The sequence below is a fragment of the Eschscholzia californica genome, unplaced genomic scaffold (assembly GCF_041429995.1).
Source record: "Eschscholzia californica isolate CP2 unplaced genomic scaffold, dmEscCali1.0.p SCAF_5, whole genome shotgun sequence".
In the NCBI taxonomy this organism is placed as follows: Eukaryota; Viridiplantae; Streptophyta; class Magnoliopsida; order Ranunculales; family Papaveraceae; genus Eschscholzia; species Eschscholzia californica.
In genome coordinates, this window is record NW_028238472.1 from 49,177,455 (window position 1) to 49,199,940 (window position 22,486).

Sequence of the window (22,486 nt, forward strand, 5' to 3'; positions counted from 1 at the left end):
TTGCTTGGAGACAAACTCCATGGCACCATTCTCATGCTTCTCGTGGTCCACCGAGACCTCTTCGTCGAACCTTACAGGTTAGTTTTAGGGTTCATCTCTTCTCTCTCTCTATAGAAGATTACCTTAATTACTCAATTAATTACACTGATTTTGATGCTTCAAAGTTAAAGGTTTTAGCTAGATTCGTGTTGGTCGGTCTACCACCACAAGTGTTTTACAAAAGAAATTCCACTGTCATGTAGTATGAAGTGATCACAACCCAGAAACTGAAGTTGCTGACTCTCATTGGTTTGGATGTGTAGAGATGAAAATGCCCAGACCAATGAGAGTCGTCCACACCAGCTTTCGGGCTACGATGGCCACATTTTCGGGCAATATAGTATTCTTATGTTATTAAAGCTCTTTCCCTGTTAAAAGAAAGAAAAAGATAAAGATAAAGCTATCGATGATGATGGGTCCCAATTTGATATAAACATATGATCCATCTACCTGGCCCTACTGATTAAGGCATCGATGACAACACGTCTATATAGACATTTTCTTACGAGGGCCCGGTCAAGTCATATACAGAACTGATAAATTTAATCACACATATAACTGATAGATCTTTAAATGCAAAATAGACGATAAAAAAATGGATATATTGAAGATGTTTTAATTTAGGTTATGTTATGAAACAGGGTCTTGATCCAAAGTTGACAGCCAATCTATTTTCGAATTCGATCTGCATAGGAGAGAAAGCTATAAACAATGAAGACTGTTTTGTACTAAAACTTGAAGCTGAACAAACCACACTGAAAGATAGAAGCAGCAGTAATGTAGAGATCATCCATGGATTGTTTCTTGCCTCCTCCTGTTCTCAGGAAAGAACTACAAGATGGGTGTGAAGTTGTTTCGAGTAATACACGTGTGCCATTTAAACTTCAAACTGTCCATCCTGTTAAAGTTGGTTTATCGAAGAAAGTTGCTTTCGATGATTCAGACTCTACAAATTCATCAAACAACTCAACAAACGGTGACGACGAAGACTACAAATTTATCTAACCATGAGACCTTTTTGTGTTATACATATATTTTACATGTTATTAGATAAAGAGAAATGTAGATGACCTCCCTAAAGACCCTGGATAAAGTGGTTTGGAGGCATTCTCTTTTAAAAAGAGGCAGAGGAATAGGGACACTCTTCCTCGATGGAATAGGGACACTCTTCCTCGATTGACTGAGTAGACGGCTATCTCCTAGCTTTTAGGTTTTCTCCATAAACCGACCTGGATTCGATCTCACTGATGTGGTTGTGATCTTGAGTTCTTAATGTCCTAAAATATCTGTAGTTAGTAGTTTTATATTAATGTGAAGTTAAGAAGAGTTTAATACCTTATTTTTCTTCTCTTTGAGATTGTCTTTTCTTGTTTTCTTCTCGGCATTGTTCTTATTCGGGAGAGGATCTATGAGCAAAAGAAAAAATTAAGAAGTTCTTTGACGAGATTATTTACGATATTGAATTCTCAAAGCAAAAGTAGCAAAGGGACAAAATATGGAATTCAAGATTATTAACTTCATATATAAGCATTCTTGCTGCCGATTTTACAAACTAATACCATAAACAAAAAAAAACAAAGGGTTATTCTTACCAGACTGTCTCACTATGCACATTCCAATAGAGATTGAGCACTATTACTACGGATATGAAAGCAAATTTAGACTCAATTGCCAGACAAACTGTAAATAAGAAGTTCCTTATCTTGATTTGGAACTGGTTATTCACTAATTGTTACATTTGCAATTTTCTGCATTTAAGTTGATTTGAGTACATCTGTGGAATACCTGTTTAGGTCATTGAACACTTTGCTATTTAAATATATTTACTTACGACTAGATAGACGAAGTCTGATAGCACCTTCTGAGTAACTAAACCCTTGCAAAAGGAGAATGAGGTGGAAAAGAGGCAGAATTTGATATACTCGTCCAATCAATTGATGTTGCATCCTTCATGCTATTAGTTTTCATCGTTATGGGTTCCCGTGAAGTTGTCTCACCGAGAAGGTTACCCGTTTTCCGGTAGATCAGCAAGATTTCTACTATGTAGGAAAGCTATACAAATAGAGAAGGCTTGCAATGAAGAGATAGATGTATTGCAATCAACTGAATAGATACCCTTCTTATAAGTGGTCAAGCTGAAAAATGGCTTCTGCTCTTTAACTCCTTCCTGTGGAAATTTTTTAAGAAGAATTTTAATATAGTTCTTCTCTTTTATCATCCCGGATACCCTAACATCGAAATACTTAGCTAATTGATACTATGAAAAATTTCTTATGGAAATTAATCTTTTGAGACATAAAATTGAAGTTTAGAATGAAAGAAATTCTCAAATATAGAAAAGGGAGAACCGAAGATGCTTAAAACTCCTACAGATAAAACTATAGTCGAGATAAAATGGAAAGATGGAGGACAGTAAAGGTAAGAGTAGAGGTAGAAATACCTCAACGAAAAAATGAAATTGCTCTGGTGCTGTAAAAGCTTTGGATTTGCATGAGCTTTCACAGAGTTCTTCCTGGTTGGAAAGAACTCTTAGTTTGCAATCAACATCCCAACCACCACAGTCACATACTCCACCCGATCTCCAACGATGAATTAGTGGTGAAGGTCGTCCGCTGGCTGGCAACCCATGAAAACCACTTGGGAGTAAAACAACCGTACTTGGTGAGCTGGAGCAGGAGGTCTCTTCTGGCAGGAAATCCGACAACTTCATCTTATATGAATCTGAAGAATTATCATTCTCAGACCCACCACTTGGTGATGTGCCAGTGGTTTCTCTTGGGACCTTTACAATAACGGCTGCAAGGTCACTTTTGTGTTGGAAATGTCGTGTATCTTCACCTGTTTGTCCGGGTTGATTACCAAATAATATGAATTCTCTCACCATACATTGATCTTTATTTCTATGCTTAGTTGAGCACTGGGCACTGGTGACTTTCATTTCAACGACAACATTAGGAACGTATTCACGACTTTTAACTTTACTTCCTTGGCTTATCCACCCTACACTCTTTTCTGCAACTTGGTGAAAGGAGTAGAAAGTGTACATCCAACTGCAGTCGTACTTCCCGCAGACACTAATTCTCTTCCTTGTAGCTGCAAGAACATCTTTGTTCTTGTTTACTGCAAATGTGAACCAAGGTAAAACAGTAACTTGCAAAAGAGCTGGTACCATTGATGTATGGTGCTTCTCGTCTTGATGTAAACCCTCAGAGTTTGTGGGCGTGCAATTTGAAAAATCCAGACTTCTATTTACGGTCTGGGAGACGGAAAATTCATGAGATGGTTCTGATATACCCTGCCTTGGCAATGATTCATCTTGGAATGACACTGTAGCATTAACCCGATTTGCTGATTTGGGCTTGAGAAGTGAAAGCTTTTACAAGTGAAATTTATGACAAAATTACCTGTGGCGTTTGTAAGGTAATGTTTGTAAGTATTCTTCACGTATTCATCATTTTTACTGCATCTCTTTTGTAATATAAGATGTTAATTCAACATTTGTAGATGAATACTGCAACAACAATTTTTTTTTTTTGTGATATGAGTTTTGGTAAAAACTTTATATATCTTACATTGGTATGTTTCAATTTGGGATTTCTGGTATAAAAAAATTAGATTGTTTGTTGATGTTTTCTTCACGTTGTATAAGGGGCATTTCCCCGCCCGTAGGGCGGGGACTATGCCTAGTCTATTATATAAAATAGAAGGAAAAATGATGACTGGGACAAACATCCTTATTTAATAAGAGATATTGTTTAGAAGCCCTTCCCCAAAATTTAAGATATAGTCCTTCGTATAAATAAAATAACCTATTTAAAAAAATCTTTCTTAGAAATAAAATATCTAATTTGAGAAAAAAATGAAAGAAAAGATATTGCAAGGGTTAAAAAAAGAAAATGAAATATCTCTTATAAAATAAATAATTTAAGAAAATGAAATAAAAGAAAATAAATAATAAGTAGAATACCAAAAAATTATGGTATCCACTATATAGCAATAATAAATATCGAAAGTCGTCAAATTTAATTGATACGACTGTTCGTGCCCTAGGACACGGGGTATACCCTAGTATACCAATTAAAATAATAACAATTAAAATAATAACTAATAAATATCTCTCTCTCTCTCAACAAAATAATAACAATTAAAATCTCTCTCAAATGTCCGTGCCCTAGGGCACGGGATATACCCTAGTATATAATAAAACAGAAGGGAAAACGATGACTGGGACAAACATCCTTTTTTAATTATACACTAGGGTATATTCCGTGCCCTAGGGCATAGACACTTGTATCAATCAAATGTTACTAAATTTATTGTTATATTTTATTGAGAGAGAGAGTTTTATTAGTTATTATTTTTTTGTATTACTTTTTTGTTTCTTTTCTCTTAAATTATTTATTATTTTATTGGGAGAGATTTTAATTTCTATTTTTAACTCTTGAAATTTATTTTGTTTCTTTTTTTCTTAAATTAGTTATTTTATTTCTAAGAAGGAAACAATTATTGTTTTTTAAATAGGTAACTTTATTTCTACGAAGGACTATATTTTAAATATTGAGAGGTATATAATAAAACAGAAGGGAAAACGATGACTGTGACAAACATCCTTTTTTAATTATACACTAGGGTATATCCCGTGCCCTAGGGCACAGACACTTGTATCAATCAAATGTTACGAAATTTATTGTTATATTTTATTGAGAGAGAGAGTTTTATTAGTTATTATTTTTTTGTATTACTTTTTTGTTTCTTTTCTCTTAAATTATTTATTATTTTATTGAGAGAGATTTTAATTTCTATTTTTAACTCTTGAAATTTATTTTGTTTCTTTTTTTCTTAAATTAGTTATTTTATTTCTAAGAAGGAAACAATTATTGTTTTTTTAACTAGGTAACTTTATTTCTACGAAGGACTATATTTTAAATATTGAGAGGGGCTTCTAGACAATATCCCTTATTAAAAAAGGATGTTTGTCCCAGTCATCGTTTTCCCTTCTGTTTTATTATATACCTCTCAATATTTAAAATATTGTTTGATTGATACAATCTCTTTCTCCCACTGTCTCACGTTATCTCTCTCTCGTTTTTTCACTATCTCTTTCGTTCTCACAAATTATTTCTCTGTCATTCCCACTCTAGATCTCTTATCTTTTATTGTAGATCACTCTCATCTCTCTCGCTGTAGACATATTTCTCTGTATATTAATTTTTTTTTCTCTCTCTCTTGCCCGCAGTCTTTATCTCTCTTTATCGCAGTCTCTATCTCTCCCTCTCTCTCTTGCGATCTGTATATTTTTCTCTGTAAAGATCATATAATTCGTGGTCATGAAATTCCTAGTAAAATTTCGCCAGAAATCCTCCTCGAGGTCTGGTTCTGGGGAAGGGAATACATTTCCTCGCCGGAAGGGAATACATTTCCTCGTCGGAACAGTGTTAGAGAGAGAGAGAGAGAAAGAAGCAATGAGATATTGATCGAGAAATAATGAAAGATTGAGAGAGAAACAGTGAGAAATCGAGAGACATAGATAGTGAGAACAATATAGAGAGATAGTGAAAAAGAGAGAGAGATAGAGACCCAGAAAGAAGGTAACAATGATTGATAGAGAAGAGAGGAGATGTGACAATGCTGGCGGTGAAGTTGTGGTGGTGAGGTGATAAAGAAGGTGGAAATTAGGGGGCAATATTTGATCAAGTTAATTTTTAGGTTAAAAAATAATATGCCCTTGAGAATGTACAAAAAAACATAAATTCCCTAGAGAATTTATTCCGTGAAGATTATTCTTTATGCTTTAAAGCTGCGACTTAAATTAAATAAGCTCTATAATTAGTATCACAAAAGACATCTAATTGAGATACTTTTTTTTTCATACAGATTTAAGAATCACATTAAACGATTTAGATTTATCTATAGCCAACTTACCATTGAGGTACTTTCTCCTGAACTTATCTGTTGGGGTCCCTCCTTATATAAAAAGTATTCCTCGTTGGAATAGGATTTTCCTTATTCCTTTTTTGGGGTGAACTTTCAAGCGTAAAAAATGAATCATATTTCTATTGGAATACTTCCTTATTTATCATTATAAATAGGGATTAAAAGGGAAGAAATTATTCATACTTTCAAGTCAGAAAGTATCCTCCCAGTTGGAGAGTTACAATAGAATCCTTTCAGATCATATCCTCTCAGATTAGAGAGAGATAGAGATCAGAGAGACGAGAACAGAAAGAGGTCAGAGAAAGAGAGATTTCTGAAGTGGTTCGTTCAAGAGAGATTGAAAGAGAAGAATATTGATTTGAAGAAAATAAGATTATTCAACACAAACGAAATTTTTTCACAAGCTTAATAATCTTCTTTTCTTCAAACCAATATTCTTCTCGGCCAAATAACTATTGAAGTTAAAAGCCAATGTGTGAGGGGGAGGTTGTTAGGTTAATCCCACATTGGTTGTGGAAGGGTGGGGTGTGTTAATAAGTGTGGGATAAGTCTTACCCCTTGAGCTAACTTTTGGAGTGACAGAGGCCCAAAACCATCCAACACTGGTATCAGAGCCCAGATAATAACAAGTCTCGGCCCAATAACTATTGAAGTTAAGAGTCAATGTGTGAGAGGGAGATAGATTGTTAGGCTAATCCTACATTGGTTGTGGAAGGGACAAGGGGTAAGAGATGCCCAAAACCACCCAACATTATCTTCAATTGTGAACCGTCTAGACTAAAAGAACATAGAGAAATAGGGGTGAGCACGGGTCGATTAGGCTGTAGGCCGAACCCAGCCAAAACGAACCATCCAGTTTTTGGGCCAAACCTAACACTCTTTGAGCAGAGTCGGTCAGAAAATTCCATTCATAGGACACGGGAAATAATATTTTCTCCCGTGTCGTCCTTACTTTTTATAAGGGTAAAATTGTAATTTGACAAGCCACTATAAGCTCCAAGGCAACTTTCGACTGAATCAACATCCTCACTCCGCGCTGTTACAATTAACAGACAATTTCACACCTCTTTCTCTCTCTCTCTAAAATCTCCCCCAAAAGAACTTCTGCTAAGAAAGGGTATGTATGAAATTCAGTCTTACCCTTCTAGTTTATTAGATTCTGTGATGAGTTTTGAGTTATATAAGTTATAATGAATCATGGGTTGAATCTCTTTTCCTTAGATTGAGTTTGTTAAATTGGTAATTTTTATCAATTGAATTCTATATCTTCTAAATTATTTATATTTAATTTCCTTATTTGAAGAAATTTAGATTTTGGGTTTTGATCTTTATTTCATTGATTAGAAGCACAATTTAAGAAGTTAATGAAACAAGGGTCTCAATTTCGAAAGAGGGTTAAAGAGGGATTGAGATGAATTTTGTGATTTGGGTTAGGGCAGAAGAAGATTTGTCATATTAGGTTAAAAACTCTGTAGTTATGGATTCTTCGTTTAGGCTTGTGAAGGTTGTTTCATATTTTGTTATATTTGTAGCTGGATTGGTTCTAGGGTTAACAGCAAGTTCACATATTAATCGATATATTACGTCGCAAACGAATTTGTTTTTCCCTAAAACCCAAAATCCGATACGTGAGAGAGCGAATTGTTACAATTGTTCGAGGATTAGAAGTACTCCGGAAAAGGGTAATTTGAGTCATGGTATGACAGATGAAGAACTGTTTTGGAGAGCTTCAATGATGCCACAAAAGGGAAATTATCCTTATAAAAGGGTTCCTAAAGTAGCCTTCATGTTTTTAACTCGTGGACCTCTACCTCTTATGCCATTGTGGGATAGATTTTTTAAAGGTCACGAAAGGCTATTTTCGGTTTATATCCATACGGTTCCTGGGTACAAGCTCGAGGCATCAGAGGACTCTGCTTTCTATAGTCGTCAAATACCAAGTCAGGTACCCCGTCTTTCTCGCATTCTTTTTCTTTATGTATTTACAGATTCAATGACATTGTATCATTATCGTTTAAGGGTTTCTTTTAGGAAAACAATATCTTGAATGTTGATTGCTTTAAATTCTTGTGTTGTTGAATTAGGCTTGATATCGATCATCCACATAATACGTAAATCATTAGGATACAAATTCCTTGACTTTCGATATCATAATTTCGTAGTCCGCTAAATTTTCTTACTTCTCGTTTTTTAGTTCTAAATGTTGAATTAGATTTGTCTCCAGTAAGAACCTAAACCTTCAACAATTGTGGAAAACTGAAAACCTACTTTTGCGAACAGATGAATATGAAAGATATAGATAAAACTTTCTTTCATGTTAGGATATCTAACAATTGACGAGAAATATGCCGACATACTATCTGAGTAATTGAAATGGTTAGGATTTCGATACCCATTCTACATGAAAGCTGTCACATGAAACTCTGCAGGAGTAGTTCCTAATTCAAAATTTCACTCTTTAACTTTTGCAAGTACATAACTGAGAAGTCCAACTGAACCTATTTTCTTTCGGAAGCTAATGGGTCATGTAGGTGAACTGTTAAGGTCGTACTGTTTAGTGGTTATTTGGAAAGTAAGACAACTTCAGGGAAACACCAAACCTTGTAAAAAACTAATCTTCAATTTCAGCCATTAAGAAAATTTATGTGAAATAATATTTAGAGCCATAAGTTTTGAACCACCGTTTGTTGTACCCTCAGCATTCTTCTTTAACTTCTCACGCAAACGTTATTCTTTCGAACATTTTTTTCTTTATGTATGTCCTCTCATTGTCGATAACCTCATTTTTGTATCGTTTCAGGATGTTCAATGGGGAGGAATAACACTGGCAGACGCAGAGAGACGTCTTCTAGCCAATGCATTACTTGACTTTTCAAATGAGCGGTTTGTTCTTCTTTCTGAGTCCTGCATTCCTGTTTACGACTTCCCAACCGTATACAAATACCTCACGGACTCTATTCATAGCTTTGTTGATTCTTATGATGACCCGACCCGTTACGGACGTGGTCGTTATAGTCGTAACATGTATCCCGAAATCAAGCTCCATCAATGGCGAAAAGGGTCTCAGTGGTTCGAAATAAACCGTTTTCTTGGCGTGTATATAATCTCAGACACCAAATACTACTCGCTCTTCAGTAAATATTGTAAGCCTTCTTGTTATCCCGATGAACACTACATACCCACGTATCTGAACATGTTCTTCCAAACTGCAAACTCAAACCGAAGTGTGACTTGGGTAGATTGGTCGAGGGGTGGCCCACACCCGGCAACCTATGGTGGGCCCGATATTACAGAAGAGTTTATTGAATCAATACGGAATAATGGGACATTATGCTCATATAATTCAGAGCAAACATCGGTTTGTTATCTCTTCGCGAGGAAGTTCGCTCCAAGTGCGCTAGAGCCCTTATTGAACCTTACTTTGAAAGTAATGAAATTTTAGGTTATTTCTCTCATATGTTTTGTGATTTATTCCCTCATTTTGCTAAAGTAGAAGAGGGCTTGTTTTCCTGAATGAAGGGATTAGTGTTAGTCAGATTTGGTAGCTGCAGAGTGATTGTTTAATTCTTTTAGACTCTCCTTCTTGGTTAGGATTATTTTGTTCATAGTTGAGAAATTTCATTGTTTTCCAAATTGGATCAATAATAGATTAATTGATGTTTCTTGGGGTTATGTGGTTATTATGCTAATTTTCCTTGTAGAGGTCCTCCTCTTTATTTGTGTCTTTAATGCAAAATTCGAAAGTTATTTAATTGCTCAACTCTCATTTTTTTTTTTGAAAACTCTCAAATCTCATTTATATTCAAATAGAAAGAAATATTGAAAGTTTAGGAGAAAAAAGTTCTATTAGTTTTAAATTATGAAGTTGATTATTAAAAAATTATCAATGAGACGAAAACATCGATATAGTTACTAAAGTATAGCACTCAAGTTTTTCGCAATCCAAAATTGCTTTTGATATGCTCTTAATTCAAATTCTTCTGGATAAGACAATATTCTTGATACATCTATATTCGAAGCCAGCGTTAGACTGGCTGCCAAAAACAACTAAAATGGAAGGAGCTACCCGTGGCTACATCGACAAAAAATACATTCTTTTTTCTCTTTGTTGGCTGATCACCAAGATATAAACCCACAATATGAGAATAGCCGTATTTTTGCTCCCATGAGCATGGCATTGTTGAGTTATTTGAATCACATATGGCTACACAATGTTGTTATAACATATTACACCATTTAGGTTTTGGTTTATACCCTCATAATCAAGTCTCATATTTAAGTTGGTCCGGCCCTGTGTGAGGCAACAACTTGCTCTTGCCCTAACTCAAAAAAAAGGTCTCTATGGCTTGGGCTCCAAATTTTTAGATGGGTGCGGCAATTAAAACCCCAATTATGAACTTTCACTCATTTTTCCAATTTCATTCTTTCCCTCTCTCTCTCTCTCTCTCTCTCTTTCTCTCTCTACAAGCTAGACTAGTAAGTACTAATCCAAAATGAAGGATTAGTTAAACAGAATGTCTACTTTCTCTCTTTCTCCATTTCGATTAAACCTAACCCACTACCCATTTCAAATCTACATTTCAATAACAACACTTCTTTTCCCCTCCAAGTTTTTCAGGTTCTTGAACTCTGAAAATTTCAACAATAAAGATTCAAACTTTTTCTCTCTAGACTTCCCACAACTTCAAAGATTCATCCCATTAGCTTGGAAACAACAAAAACAAGACACATTTACACAATTGAATACTCAACAACAATTCAATCATTACCCAAGACAAAATCAATCTCTTTCTTCTCCTTCTCCTTCTCTTCCTCCTAATAATCATCAACATTCCCAACAAGAACAACAATCTTCTTCTGGTTCTCAAGAACCAAGTAGAATTGAAAAACAATTTCTTAATCTTACAGATTCTATAATTTCATCTATCCATTCATTTTCAAATCAAGGTGATTTATTTAAGGCTTTTAAAGCTTTCTCTCTCTTACAACTCCATCTTCATAATAATAATAATAAGCATAACTCCTCCTTGTCCATTTCTTCTTTGCTTATCCTTCAACCCATTTCATCACTTCTGTTATCTTGCACAACCCTTAAATCAGTTCAACAAGGTAAGCAACTTCATGCCCATGTTATCAATTTGGGGTTTGAGCAAACCCCTGTTTTAGTACCAAAGTTTGTAACTTTCTACTTGAATTGTGGGTTTCTCATTGATGCTCATATTATAGTTGAAAATTCAAATGTTTTACATTCATTGCCATGGAATTTGTTGATTTCTGCTTATGTTAGAGATGAGTCTTGTGGTGAAGCTATCTCTGCTTATAAACAGATGGTTAAAATGGGGATTAGACCTGATAATTATACCTACCCATCTGTTCTTAAAGCTTGTGGTAATGAATTTGATCTGATTGTTGGAAGAGAAGTGCATAGTTCAATTGAAGTTCGTGGGTTAGAATGGAGTCTGTTTGTTCAGAATGCATTAGTATCTATGTATGCGAAGTGTGGAGAAGTCGAAATTGCACGTTCCGTGTTTGAGAAAATGCCTCATAGAGATGTTGTTTCTTGGAATTCGATTATCTTGGGGTATACTTCAAAGGGTATGTGGGAAGAGGCATTTGATCTGTTCCGAAGAATGGAAATGGGGAATACACCTATGAATATAATTACTTGGAACTCAATTGCCGGCGGGTATTTACAGAGTGGTAACTGTAAGGGTGCACTTGGTTTGATCTCTAAGATGAGAAATCTTGGGGCTCATTTGGATTCTGTCACAATGGTGATTGGTTTGGGGGCTTGTTCACGAGTTGGGACTGTAATATTAGGAAAAGAAATTCATGGGTATGCTCTTCGTAATCTATGTGATGGAAATGAAACCGTTAAAAATGCACTAATCACCATGTATTCGAGGTGTAAGGACATTAGGCACGCCTATGTTTTATTTAGATTAATGGAAAAAAAGAGTCTAATTACTTGGAATTCTATGATTGCAGGTTATACCCATTTTGACCTATATGAAGAAGCTTCCTTTATCTTTAGAGAAATGGTCTTGACTGGGGTTGAACCGAATTATGTAACAATTGCGAGCCTGCTTCCGTCATGTGCTAGAGTTGCGTGCCTTCAACACGGTAAAGAGCTCCACTGTTACATTTTGAGGCACGAGGAGTTTAAAGATGATTTATTACCATGGAATTCTCTTGTTGATATGTATTCGAAATCAGGGAAATTTTTGGAAGCTCGAAAATTATTTGACTCACTTAACGTGAAGGATAAAGTTACGTATACTTCAATGATTACTGGATATGGAACACAAGGAGAAGGAATAACGGCATTAAGGCTATTTCATGAGATGATTAGTTGTAGAATCGAACCAGATCATATTACCATGGTTGCCGTTCTCTCTGCTTGTAGTCATTCAGGTCTTGTGTCTCAAGGACAAAATTTGTTTGACAAGATGATTAGTTTGTACAAAATAAACCGTCGAATGGAACACTATGTATGCATGGTAGATCTGTATGGAAGAGCTGGTTTACTAACAAAAGCAGTCGAGTTCATAAAAGATATGCCGTTTCAGCCAAGTGCTGATTTTTGGGCAACACTTGTCGGATGCTGTAAGATTCATGCAAACATAGATATAGGAGATTGGGCTGCCAAGAAATTGTTGGAGATGAGACCTCGAAACTCAGGTTATTATGTTTTGATTGCAAATATGTATGCTGCTGCTCGATGTTGGAGCAAGGTAGCCGAAGTTAGGACGTTCATGAGAGACTTGGGTGTGAGAAAGGCTCCTGGTTGTGCCTGGGTTGACATTGGCAATGGTTTTCAACTATTTTTGGTCGAAGATAGATCAAACGAACAGGCAGAAGAGATCTATGGGTTGTTGGAAGGATTAGCTGAACTCATGAAAGAGGCTGGTTTTGTTTCTATAGAGGATTTGGGTTTAGCCCTCGATGAGTTCGAAGAATGAAGGTAAGGCAGACTGGCAGAAACTCTCTGTGGGGTCTGTTTATAAGTTTGTTGTAAAATGTTAACTGAAAGATATCCGAAATAGTTATTCTCGACATCATCGAGAAAAACCTGGACAAACTGACAAGACTTTCACTCAAAAGGTGTTATCAATATAGGAGATCTCCATGTGCAGTTCAACAAGATCAGGATCTTCCTATTAGCTAAGACTGGCATCTCTAATTCAGGGAATGACGAGGTTCATTGAACTTGAGAAGTTATTTGATCCTGGATACATAGATCCAAATTTCACAAGAAAGATGACAATGTTGATCTTCCAAGAATCAGTAATGGCGTCAACGATACAACTGCAATTTCAGGTAGAAAAAGTATTTATGCTAGATACAATAATCTGTTACTTACTAATCAGTAGAAAAAGAATATCTGTTACACCCCAAACCATAGAAGTTATTGATATAAGCCCCGCTTTGAACACCCAGGCCCAAAGGGTGCAGGGTTTTGTTCTTGGTGAAGGTTCCACAAGCCATTCAAAAGACCTTGACACTTACTATGCTTGAGCGCGCACTTATAACCCAGACTCTAGACGCTTTCCCAAGCGATGTTTGTCTATCACAACATTTTTCTTTGGTAAATGACATGCAATTTTGGGATTCATGAACACGAAGGCTCTAACCAAGCAAACTATGTCTCTTAAAGAAGCAATTACCATTGAAATGCGGAAAACTAAACATGCTCTCTGCCTTTGATTCTTTGCAGCAAAGTTTTTGTATTGGTTGAGAGCTGTTTGCGGTGAAGATGAAAGGAATGGAAGGCTGAGTTATTGGCACTATAATCTCGAGAGGGTTTTGAATATTCCGTACAGGATAAGCCACTCACCTGGTAGCAGGAATGGCTTTCAAAGATGAATCAGGAGTTCAGCAGAAAACAAGATCATCCATGAAATCCCAGGCAGCATATTGCCTCGCATCTTCTGCCTTCTCTAAGCTGCAACATGAATTTGTAAGACCATGAAGAAATGGTGATAGGTATCAAAATGCTCAGGGTTCCAACATAACTTGCAGCTTTCCTCAATTTGAATATCGGGCGGTAATCCTTTGAAATTTGAAGCTAAGGGTTTCATTCTCCTAAGTCTACCAAAGGATAGAAGAGTCCTGTACTCAGATCTGAATTCGTATCTAAAAGTTCATATATTATTCTTTTATTAGGTATAGATACTAATGTTAGTCTATCGGTATTAGATAATATATGTTCCTAAATTGAAATTTTTACGATACATTTTGATATGTATTAGATGTCATATCATATAGTACAATAATTATATGTAAAACAATTGAATTAATGATCAAAATTTCATCATCTGTTGTTCTTTTTCTCTTTTCTTTCTCATCTCTTGGGTTTTTCACATTCTAAAGATACCCAACATTATTGTTGTTGAAAAGAAAATCAACCCTACTTATATAGTGTATTTGCTACACTTCTTATATATTAGTGAAACCCGTTACCCGAGCCCGAGATACCCGAGCCGGTTAGCGGGCTTGGACGAGTAATGGCGCGGGAAAAATTGAAAATTGCCCGTCCGATTAACCGGCTTACCCTAAAAGCCATTAAAATTTGGTGCCCTATCCGTCCGGTCCGATGCTTAAAGTGCCCGTGAACGCACTTACCCGCGGAATTCCCACCCCTACATGAAACACCCTATAAGTTTAGCCGTGAAAGGGCGTCAACAACCAAAGATGGGGCGCCTATAGAATCACCCTATTTTATTTGTTCTCTTCCTAGGTCTCTTTCTACTTCCTAATATGAAAAAATAAGGTCAGGTATCTTCTAACTCTAATCTCCACCTAAGTCATTCAATCTAACGGCTGTGATTGAGGATGTTACTCGATTAGCCAATTCTGATAAGGATTTAGTTTTGGTTTAGGAAATTGTTTTTTACAAGGAATTGGAAACCCATCCTAAAGATATTAGAAACTAATACAACCGCCTCCACCACCCAAACATTATAAATAGGGTTTTCCCTTCTATTGAGTTCCTCACTTTTCTTGCTCAAATCAATCTCTCTTAGTGATAATGTCGATTAAGATGATTAACTTGAGAAGTTCGGACGAAGAAATATTCGAGATAGACGAGACCATTGCTCGTCAATCTACAACCCTAGACCATCTAATCGAAGATGGTTGCACGGATGGTTTCATCCCTTTACCTAATGTTGATAGCAAGATCTTAGCAAAAGTGATCGAATACTTAAACAAACATTACACGAAAGATAGTAATAATGTGGTGGCTGAAGATGATATGAAGAAGTGGGATGCTGAATTTGTGAATGTTGATCAATCAACTATTTTCGAACTTATACTTGCTGCGAATTATCTTGATATAAAGAAATTATTAGATTTGACATGTCAGACTATAGCTGACATGATAAAAGATAAAACTCCGGAACAAGTACGTGCGATGTTTAACATCAAGAATGATTTTACTCCAGAGGAAGAGGCAGAGGTTCGGAAGGAAAACGCGTGGGCATTCGAATAATTTTTTAATAGTATTGTTCTTTCTTTATTTCTTGTGGGGTTTTTTTTCTTAGGGTTATGGGGTAGAAGTTATGGTATCTTAATATGTGTTTTGAGAAAAAAAAAATTTCTAGGTTTAGTTTTGATTAAGAATACCCTTTGATTAATATAATGAAAATTAATTCTACTTCTTTGGAAAGGTGATTTTGAAATTCAATTTGTTGATGATTAATAATTAGGGTTTTGCAGTGTTATTAGTAACCAATCTAACCTAAAGAACATCATAAAGAAAAACTCATGGCATTATCAGTAAACATTAAAAACTGAGTATGTATGTTATTAGTGAACATAATGATGATTGATGAAGGGTGATTAATTGATAATGGGCCAACTAATGATGAATTCCTGTAAGTAAATTGACAAGAAAAAAAATTAGAATCTGGAGATGGTTGAGGGTTTTGAACTGTGATGGAAAAAAAAAGGTTAATTAGGTTTAGTCCATGCAGTGAAAAAAGTAGAGGTTGGAGATGGGGGTGCAAAAATATACCAAAAAATTTTCAAACCAAACCATAGGTACGGTTGTAAATTTTTAAGAACCGATTGGTTTGGTTCGCTAAGTGGATGCAAGTTTTAGAAATAATTAAAAACCCCATCCTATATATATGTTTGTACATATATATGTTTATATAAATACAATATGATTAAATGATCAACATTAAAATTAAATTCCATCTACGATGTGATGTGTGTGATTTACGTTGAACTATTGATTCTTTTCACTTTGTCTCTTGCACATTTTTCCGGTGAGATGATATTGTAGTTTGCACATTTCTTCAATGTTTGGAATGTTTTTGTTACGTTATGTTAGTTTGATTGTTTCTTCAAGTTTTCATGGAGTGTTATATTGATTTATACTTCAATGTAAGGGGAAAGTAATTCGATTCGTCAATTTTATAGAAAACAAACTGTTTCCATGGATGATTTGGTATCCAGTAGTATCCAAACCGTTCATTGAGAATTTGGATGGTAACTGAACCAAACTATGAGTGGTTTGGTAAGGGATGGCTCCGAAATACTGGATACTGAACGAATGAACACCCCTAATCAAAGCTGAAAACAAGTGAATTTTTGCTTGATGCCTTTGTGAGTTGTTTTACATCACCGAGATAAAAAACACATAAGTACTTTATTTACGGGAAATTTGAGATTGAGAAGGTAAACTGAAGTCACTAAAAATGGAAGTCACAAATCTAAATATTAGATAAGTGGACGAAAAAGGCACGAACTCCTATTTTTCTTTTTGTTAACTGAACTATTGTTGTTTTAGATTGTCGCTTCAGTAAAATAAAAGAAACTTTTGGATACGAAAACTATGATGCAAAAGAACTTCCTTTTTTCCGAACTCTCACCACTACTTTTACTCGACAACCTTTTCTTTTCCACGTTTTCTTTCGCTTCTCCTTTCACTTCCAACCGCCATTTATCTCCTCTCTCCATCTCTACTCTTATCTCTCTTTCCCTCTTTCTCAAAAATTTCACTTGGGTTTCGTGAAGCGAGAGAGATTGATGGTGGTGGCAGAAAGTGACCAGGTGGTGATAGTTATGAAGGCTAGCTAGATGGCTAAAAAAGACTTGGGGAGTTTTAATGGCGGCCCTTGAAAGTGTAAAGGCGTCTCCTTTCGAAAAAGAGTTTGTGAGTATAGGAGGCGCCTTTAAAACTTCCCAAAAAACCAAAGAATTTGTATTTTGTAACCATTAAAATTGAGCTCTTACTACTCAAATAAAGTCTATTGTGGAGACAGTGCATGTACTCCAAAATCCTTGAAGTGTCAGGTTTGGTTCTCAGCGAAGGCAGAACTCATAGTTTATTGAGCTTGAGTTATTAAAGATACGGTATACAATGGTCTATAGGGTAGTTGTATGGCTTTTATGATTCTTATTAAAAATTGTGATGACAGTTACGAACGTATTTCACCATTAGATGTATCAAATTATTAAAAAAACAATTAGGTTCGTTCTAGCCAAACAAATCCAAATCGAATTTACAAGTTTCTTACACAAGTCTTGGTGATGTAGACGCAACAGAAATTAAAAGAATACTAAAATTTGAATAAAGAATGAATAACGTAAAGAAAAAATACGATAACTTGATTAATAATTATCTGAAAAGTGAATAACATGACAACCCTAATGTCCTTTTATAGGAACTTAGACTGTTCTAAATAGACTCAAACTAAGACTCCTAAACATAGAAGATACTCAAAATTAGAAACGTCTAAACCTAGACTTAATAGGAAATACTCAAACATAGAACTCTCAGATCTAACCCTAATGGACTCGGCCATGAGACCCTCTAGACAGCTTGACCGTGAGGCTCAGTACAATCTGCATCACTTGGTCTTTACGACAATTTCTTCCATCCCAAAATACATGTCTGGCCACTTCTGTTTGAAACCCTAAAAAATAAACAAAACAACTTTAATGTTTTTTTTGAATTGTTCAGCGTGTCTCGAACCCTTGACCTCTAGGGTGGAAGATTATACCTCTTACCACTCCAACCAAGGGTTGTTGACAAACAACAATTTTAATGTTAATTTGGGTTTAGGAAACCGTTTAGTACATGGATTTGGAAATACCCCCTCAATTTTAGAAACTCCAATCAGATTACCCAAACTTATAAATAGTACACCTATTGTTTTGGTTTTCTCACTCACAAATTCAAATTCTCTCAACTTAACTTTTCTCTCTCTCTCTCTCTCTCTCTCTCTCTCTCTCTTGTTTTAGTCATGGCGTTTAAGAGAAAACTAGAAGGTTTTCTAACTCCAGCCGAGACAGAGGTAAAACATCCTCGACTTACAAAGGTAAAGAACGAAACCCCTTTTTCAATTCAAATCACTTCCGAACATATCCTCAGAGAAGCTAAAGAACTTCAAGAATCAGAGATTCTTGAAAACCCAAAACAGCTAATCACAGATTCAATTGAACTTTACGATTATCGTTTACAAAAACGCAATGAATTCGAAAACCTAATTCGAAGAATAGGACAGTCTACAACTTGTGTCTGGGTCAGGTATGCCAAATGGGAAGAATATCAACAAGAATTCAATCGAGCAAGATCAATTTGGGAAAGGGCTTTAGAAATCAATTACAGAAATCATACAATTTGGCTAAATTATGCAGAATTCGAGATGAATAACAGGTTCATTAATAATGCTAGAAACGTTTTCGATCGAGCTATTACTTTACTTTTTAGTATTAATCAACTCTGGTATAAGTACATTCACCTAGAAGAAACCCTAGGGAACGTTGCCGGAGCTAGACAGATCTTCGAACGGTGGATGGGTTCAATGCCGGATCAACAATGTTGGATTTCTTACGTAAATTTCGAACTACGGTATGATGAGATCGAACGAGCAAGAAGTATTTTCGAGAGACTTGTTTCTTGTTACCCTAAGTTAGCTACTGCTTGGATTAGGTTTGTCAAGTTTGAGATGAAGAATGGGGAGATTATTAGGGCTAGAGACGTATACAGAAGAGCTCTAGAGAAATTATCCCAAGACAAAGATGAAGGTCAAGTGTTATTTGTTGCTTTCTCGAAGTTGGAAGGCGGAGCCAGAATTTCAAGTCAGGGTGCATTGGAGAAGCTCGATAATGGAGATAAAGACGGACAGGCTGAGGGCGACGATATTGTAGGGAAGAAGAGGTTGCAATATGAAGAAGCCGTTCGAAAGAACCCACTGAATTATAATGCATGGTTCGATTTCATTAGTTTCGAAAAGAGTATAGGGAAGAAGGAAAAAATTAGGGAAACTTTTGAGAGAGCTATAGCTTTTGTTCCTAATTCATTGGAGAAGCGATGTTGGAAGCGTTATATCTACTTGTGGATTGGTTATGCTCTATATGAAGAACTTGATGCTGAGGATAAAGAACGAACAAGACAAATATACAAGGACTGCCTTAAGCTTATGATGAGGCAAAAGAAATTCTCGTTCTCGAAAATATGGATCATGGCCGCGAAATTTGAGATACGGCAGAAAAATATTGAGGGTGCTCGAAAAATCTTAGGCAATGCCATTGGTGTAGCTCCGAAGGATAAGATTTTTAAGAATTATATTGACATAGAATTCTCCCTTGGAAATGTTGATCGTTGCCGAAATATTTACGAGAAATACTTGGAATGGGCTCCGGAAAATCGCTATGCTTGGAGGAAGTATGCTGAGTTTGAGAAGTCTTTGGGTGAGACAGAGAGAGCTAGAGCTATTCTTGAACTTGGAGTTGTTGTAGAAGGCATCTAATAACTTGAAGATATGAGAGGGTGAATACATGAAGAAGTGGGATGTTGAAGGTTGATTAGTCTTACCCTATAGGAACTTGTACTCGCTGCGAATTACACTTTACATAAAGAACCAGTGGGTAATCGAATAGTTTTCATATTGTTTTCTTGCTTTTGTTTTTGTTTGAATTTAGTAAATAATGTCTATGGTAATGTAGAAGAAGGTGATAAACCTTGAGAAGTTCAAATAAAGATATTTTCAAGATAGCGACGAGGTTGTTGTTCTTCAATCTCAAACCCTTAGTTTCTGAAATTCAAGAGGTAGTGGAATTGTAGTTTTCGCGCCCTGAACTGTCTCATGTAATGTATAGCTATAAACAACGTATTAGTTGTTTGATGCACGCCTAGAGCTGTTTCTAATGGAATGTCTAGGGCTGTTTCATATCTCGTTTTTGCAACTTGATTTTCTTCTCAAAAATTCACATTTGTGCGATGACTTTTTTATATGAGAGATGCTAGAATCACAAAAGATTTTGACAAAAAAAAGTTCCCAGCTGATGTGGCGGTTGTGATTTTCATCTCTCAACGGCCTAGATTTGGTCAAAGTTTGAAACCACACCCGCCACATCAGCTGGGAACCTTTTTTTTGTCAAAATCTTTTGTAACTTTATCATTTCCCTTTTTATATAAGCTCTAATATCTTGGTCGGTATTAAGAATTTTGTCTGCAAGGGTGTAAGGACTCCTTCAATACACTTAGGAAGCGACAAGATGTGTCTTTTTTGAGAGTATCGATATACTTAGTCCTAATAGGTATCAATCGGTACAAAGAAGTTTTCGAGTAAGTGACTAGGTTCTAGGTTGATCTTATTTCTCCAGGCTGAGAGGAGGTATTAGCATTCTATTATGTGCCTATAATAATAATGAAAAAAGAACTTGTGTGTTTATAAAATTTCCCTTTTTCAATGAGAGTTGGACACATTGGGCTCTAAACAAATATGTTGTCCCCAAAAATAGGTTTACTAAGAGGATTAAAGTCGGTTTACACATGTCCTCAACTTTAGAAACTACTTGGTTATAAATAGTTTAGGTTCTTCACTTTTCAATCTCTAATACAGAACAAGAGTTGGAGTTGTTTCATTGACTATCAATACACTTTGTCCTTTAATACTGTGGTAATGTCTAAGAAGATGATCACTTTGAGAAGTTCAGACCAAAAAACATTCGAGATCGACGAGGCCGTTGCTCTCCAATCTCAAACTCTTAAGCATCTAATAGACGATGGTTGCACACAAGGTTTCATCCCTTTGCCTAATGTTAATGGGAAGACATTGGCAAAGGTGATTGAATTCTTGAATAAACACTACGGCGAAGATGATAATAAGGCCAAAGATGATGATGAGCGGGGACCGTGGGATGAAGAATTTGTGAAGGTAGATAATGATACATTATTCGATCTTATACACGCTGCAGATTATCTTTCCATAAAAAAATTGATGGACTTGACATGTCAGACTGTGGCTGAGATGATGAAGAAAAAAACACCAGAAGAAATACGAAAGACGTTCCATATCAAGAACGATTATACTCCCGAAGAAGAGGCGGAGATACGAAGGGAGAATCAATGGGCATTCGATTACTAGATTCCTTATTGCTTCTTTTTGTTTTAACTTTTTTTGGGTAGAAATCAAGGTCCTAATAGGTGATAGGAGATTCTTGTTTCTAAGTTCACTTGTTGAGATTGGAAAGATAAAAGATTGGGTGAATTTTAGTTAATTGCAACTTTGGTTAATGAAAAAAAATAGATTGTATCTAATTCTTGTTGATAATTTTTTTTTGCAACTGCAGTGGTACATAATTTTTTCTACAGAATGATTTCGAGTTGAAAATAACAAAATTTTTAACCAACTAAATAGACCAAATCAAGTAATTTGGATGTTCTAGCATCTCAACACAACAAAATCTTGCAGTTGTGTAACCCTTGGTTGTCCAAGTGGTTGTTAGTGTTGACATCACTTCAAAACCATGAAGGCCTTTGATTCATAGTTGTTGGTTGCCCATAGGAAGTAGAATCCATGATTATTGAATTTGAGTTATAAAAGGTATAAATTATAGTACTCTGTAATAAGTTTGTTGGACTTTAAGATCTATATTGGCGGGTTGTAGGCTCTATGTTTGCGGGCTTTAGGCCTCTTTAATTATTGGTTTAACTTAGACAATTATCGTGCTTATCACATCTTGATGATGTATCAATGTCTTGTAATGACTAACATAAATCGTAGTCAGGTTTTAAAAAAACACAATCTGGCAGTTTTTTCGAGCCATACAGAAAATATATATTTTTTTTAATGAAAGAAGCTCATAAAAGATTAGTTCTAAAAGAAACAAAATTTGTACAACTAGTTTCCTCCTTGAGACTAAGAGCATCTCCAATGCAACATTCAAATTCTAAATTCCATCTCCAATGCAAAACTCAACGTGAATCTCTAAAGTGATGTGTCAAGATTTATTTTAGAGATCTTTAAGAGGACACTCTAAATTAGTTTTTAACCAAAATATAGGTTTTTAGAGTTTCTCTTGAGTGTTGCATTGGTGAAGGTTTTGCAATAGAGTTTCTCTAAATGACCAAATAGGAAAGACACCGTTTAGAGATCCATTTTTCACACTTGACACGTATGATTTTCAGAGTTTTTCTTGAGTCTTGCATTTGAGATGCTCTAAATAAATTCCATTCTCTTCCCATTGAAAATCTCTATTTTTGTTAATTCTT

General features: G+C 35.6%; 3 protein-coding genes and 3 pseudogenes across 5 annotated transcripts; 5 read left to right on the forward strand and 1 right to left on the reverse strand.

The window, feature by feature from the left end:
- Positions 1-1,897: 1,897 nt before the first annotated feature.
- On the reverse strand, positions 1,898-5,230 carry LOC147540094 (uncharacterized). Its single transcript, XM_086643193.1, has 3 exons — positions 5,207-5,230; positions 2,480-3,397; positions 1,898-2,206 (listed from the first exon to the last, which is right to left on the reverse strand). The coding sequence occupies exons 1-3, from the start codon at positions 5,228-5,230 to the stop codon at positions 2,045-2,047; spliced, it is 1,104 nt and encodes a 367-aa protein (XP_086499319.1). The 3' UTR covers positions 1,898-2,044.
- Positions 5,231-6,932: 1,702 nt separating this feature from the next.
- LOC147540095 (glycosyltransferase BC10-like) lies at positions 6,933-9,645 on the forward strand. The gene is made up of 2 exons (XM_086644180.1): positions 6,933-7,918; positions 8,774-9,645. Exons 1-2 carry the CDS (start codon positions 7,451-7,453, stop codon positions 9,413-9,415), a joined length of 1,110 nt encoding a protein of 369 aa, XP_086500306.1. The 5' UTR covers positions 6,933-7,450; the 3' UTR covers positions 9,416-9,645.
- A 588-nt stretch (positions 9,646-10,233) lies between these two features.
- LOC147540096 (Tetratricopeptide repeat (TPR)-like superfamily protein) lies at positions 10,234-14,290 on the forward strand. 2 transcript variants are annotated; one of them, XM_086643436.1, is made up of 3 exons: positions 10,234-11,880; positions 11,962-13,293; positions 13,691-14,290. In XM_086643436.1, exons 1-2 carry the CDS (start codon positions 10,488-10,490, stop codon positions 12,933-12,935), a joined length of 2,367 nt encoding a protein of 788 aa, XP_086499562.1. In that variant the 5' UTR covers positions 10,234-10,487; the 3' UTR covers positions 12,936-13,293; positions 13,691-14,290. The 2 variants fall into 2 exon arrangements, with proteins under 2 accessions (XP_086499562.1, XP_086499561.1); XM_086643435.1 differs by having other exon boundaries at positions 10,251-13,293.
- Positions 14,291-14,981: 691 nt separating this feature from the next.
- On the forward strand, positions 14,982-15,532 carry LOC147540097 (SKP1-like protein 1A pseudogene; annotated as a pseudogene).
- A 2,617-nt stretch (positions 15,533-18,149) lies between these two features.
- Positions 18,150-19,984, forward strand: LOC147540098 (uncharacterized; annotated as a pseudogene). The gene has a single exon (XR_015226168.1). The product of XR_015226168.1 is annotated as an uncharacterized LOC147540098 (transcript).
- A 908-nt stretch (positions 19,985-20,892) lies between these two features.
- On the forward strand, positions 20,893-21,359 carry LOC147540099 (SKP1-like protein 11 pseudogene; annotated as a pseudogene).
- Positions 21,360-22,486: the final 1,127 nt, after the last annotated feature.